This window comes from Hesperophylax consimilis, chromosome 9, assembly GCF_061612785.1.
Source record: "Hesperophylax consimilis isolate HC1 chromosome 9, BYU_Hcon_1.0, whole genome shotgun sequence".
Lineage (NCBI taxonomy): Eukaryota > Metazoa > Arthropoda > Insecta > Trichoptera > Limnephilidae > Hesperophylax > Hesperophylax consimilis.
In genome coordinates this window covers 16,194,057-16,197,198 of record NC_142844.1, presented here as the reverse complement: position 1 = coordinate 16,197,198, position 3,142 = coordinate 16,194,057, and the positions used below count along the sequence as shown (strand labels likewise).

Here is a 3,142-nt window from a genome sequence, read left to right as displayed (position 1 = left end):
TTGAAAGGTATTAATTAAAAACATGCCTGATTTTATTTAATAAACTACAGAGGGGCCACTAACTACCAATCTGCAAACATAATATTGTCTATTCAAATATTTTTACTAATTTAAACCAGCAGGCAGCTACTGAAATATTGTGATTTAAAAATATGTTTTCTACCACCATATTCAGAGTTTATTAATCTCAGAACATCTTTAAATATTTTTTAAAAATTATTTAATGTTTTAACAAGGCTAAATCCAACTTTTTTGTCTTGTTTTTCACCATGTTTCTAATCCTTGTAAGCTTGCCTTAACAGGTTAAAATACGACCAAGATGTGCTGGCGAGCTGAAAGTACAAAGATAAAAATTAGTTGATTTTGTTCTGTTTGACTTGTAAATTGTGAAAGTATTGTGAAAGAGTAACACTCACGCTTGTGAAAGTTATACAGTTCATATCAACATAGCCCATGGCGGACAGCTTCATGGGTTTCTGGGATCTCAACAGAACAAATACCAAACTCTTTTGTACCTTTATATCGGTCAAATACCAAAACGAGGTGTAAATTGCTTCTGGTACAGTGAGGCTCTGCAAGTAAAAACTCGATTAGGCACCGTCAGAAATCTGAATCTAAGGTTAAGGCTTTATTATGCTTTGGAAAAATTTATTATTTTTCGGTATATTTTATGATTGAATGTCGCTCTTCCACCAGTGTTCTCAAGTGTGAAATACTTACCAAGTTTACTAAATGCTGTCCAAAAAGACAGTTATCAAAAATTACAGTAAGCATGGCCAGAAAAAGTCCCAAAAACTTAATTTTTCTATGCAGATCTTCTACGACCTGCAAAAATATTTTTTAATGGGTGATTTATTTTTATGCCGAAAAAAATTACTTACGAAATTGAATAAAGTGCTTTAGAAATTAACAATACTATTACAGTGGTACTTACTGTAACGATGAATCCTGTTAGGCAGATGAAAATTGATCCAAATAAGAAATTTATCATGAGAACGGGTCCCACAAGACTTTCAAATAGCGAACACATCCTAGAAAAAAATTTAAAAAATTGTCATTAGTCACATCTTATAATTTATTTCGATGGCTTCGAGCACTAAAATTTGTTGCATTTCAGAAAGGTAAAAAAAATCTTAATAAATATTAGAAGATAATAGAGTTTTAAAGGTAAAAGCATCGACATTTAAATTTGCTTGGAAAATTTAGATTTTTATTATTTTTCTCGTGAAATGTTGTCATGAGTGTAATTTAAGGATAGTACAAGGAAAATAGTCATAAAAATAAGCAAGATAATAATTCAAACATTAAATTATAAAAGTTTTAAGTGCTTACCCAACTATTTTGCTGTATCTCCCAATCAGAGTGCTAAGTCTTGCATATACCTTTTCTGATATAACTTTAAATTCCTGGTCATTTCGAGACAATTTTTCCAAGGCTAATTTATCCGCCTCCGTGACCACCGGATAAATCGCTTTCAGGAGACATTCCAAGTGAATGTAAATCTGCGTCATCACAGCTAGATTGAAGGCATCGTAAGCCAAAAATAGAAGAACAATGAAAGCCTGCATCAGAGTCTCATACAGAAATACTTCCCAAAATCTCTTTTCCTTGTCAACAAATCCATTCCACACATCGAAGGGCAGGAACCGAACATAATTATCAGGGTCAAAGAATTTGTGATATCCCATTATTAAAAGGGGAGATGCAATGAAGACGTTCAATACAATGATCGCCACTGTCAAAAGAAATATATTGATTTTCTTGAAAACGTTCAGATAAAACTTGACAATTTCTTCATAATCTGCAACCATGAATTCATCTTCTTGCCACCATGTATCATCGCAAAGGCTTACCACAAGATCGTGGTAATCTGCTCCTCGATAGACGAATAAGAATATTTTCACTAAGCCAAGAACTCCGCAGCCAAAGATGGATCCTCTATCAGCAATTTCCACCAGAGTTTCGGTACGAGCTTGTACCATGGCGATTGTTATTTGTGTAAACGTCACCAGAATGCTGACAATGATGAAAACGGAGTAAAATTTTTGTTTGCGAGATTTGTTGATAAACGGATAAAGGCCCAGAGACTCCATAACTTTGGTCGATGTTTTGCCAATTTCGTCGCATGTTTTTGCGAAAAGATTTTTTTGCAACATTGTGAATCGACTCCTGTCAGCGTTGTGATTTGAATAATGGTTGTCATCAGATAAGGGATTTTAAATTGAAAAAGTAAAACCACATGCGGTTCGTCATTCGCATACTTTTCTTCAAAATACACGATGATTGATATTTGAACTAAATTATTATCCCGGATGTATTGTATACATAAATGTATATGTTTATAAGACTATTTTAATTTAGTTCATTATCATAGTCTGATTATTAATATTTTGCTCAGTAGGAAGATATAACATAACGTTTTGTTTTACAAAAACCGTCGAAATAGTTCTATTTTTGAGACCGATAATTCGTGGTGGAATTCCATTATAATATATTATAATAAAACAAATAAAAAACTTTATTCCACTTAATTTTATTTTGACCGTAACCGGTTTCAGCTCGTCAAAGCCATCTTCAGACTGGTACACAAAATTCTTAGTCTACGGTTTATATACACAACATATGGGGGAGGGGGGAGAGGGGTAGTTTAAAGGGTTTTAATCTAAACTACCCCTCTCCCCCCTCCCCCATATGTTGTGTATATAAACCGTAGACTAAGAATTTTGTGTACCAGTCTGAAGATGGCTTTGACGAGCTGAAACCGGTTACGGTCAAAATAAAATTAAGTGGAATAAAGTTTTTTATTTGTTTTATTATAATATATTACGTCGAAATAGTATTGTATGAGTGTGGTATATTTACTATTTATAAATTTAAAAAATCTTCCGAGAGACAATACTTGCCGCTGACGGGAATTGAACCTGCAGCCTTTTGATTGCCAGTCAGGTGCTCTACCAATAGCGCCTAGTCGGCTTATTCAATTTACAAAGGTAATAAGATAAAATTTATTGCTTAAAAATAATATGTTATCCATTGTGCTATGCATAAACAAATCTTATCTCAAACATTTGTTTATCATTAAACATAGGTAATAGTTATTATGTAGGCAGTTACGAAAAAAAAATCAACAACTTATTTTAAC

General features: G+C 32.9%; 1 protein-coding gene across 1 annotated transcript; it reads right to left on the bottom strand.

Annotated features, from left to right (window-relative positions):
- Positions 1 to 275: 275 nt before the first annotated feature.
- Positions 276 to 1,982, bottom strand: LOC149420973 (odorant receptor 67c-like). The gene is made up of 5 exons (XM_089635150.1): positions 1,333 to 1,982; positions 935 to 1,031; positions 766 to 825; positions 417 to 572; positions 276 to 332 (listed from the first exon to the last, which is right to left on the bottom strand). Exons 1-5 carry the CDS (start codon positions 1,980 to 1,982, stop codon positions 276 to 278), a joined length of 1,020 nt encoding a protein of 339 aa, XP_089491276.1.
- Between the last annotated feature and the right edge of the window lie 1,160 nt (positions 1,983 to 3,142).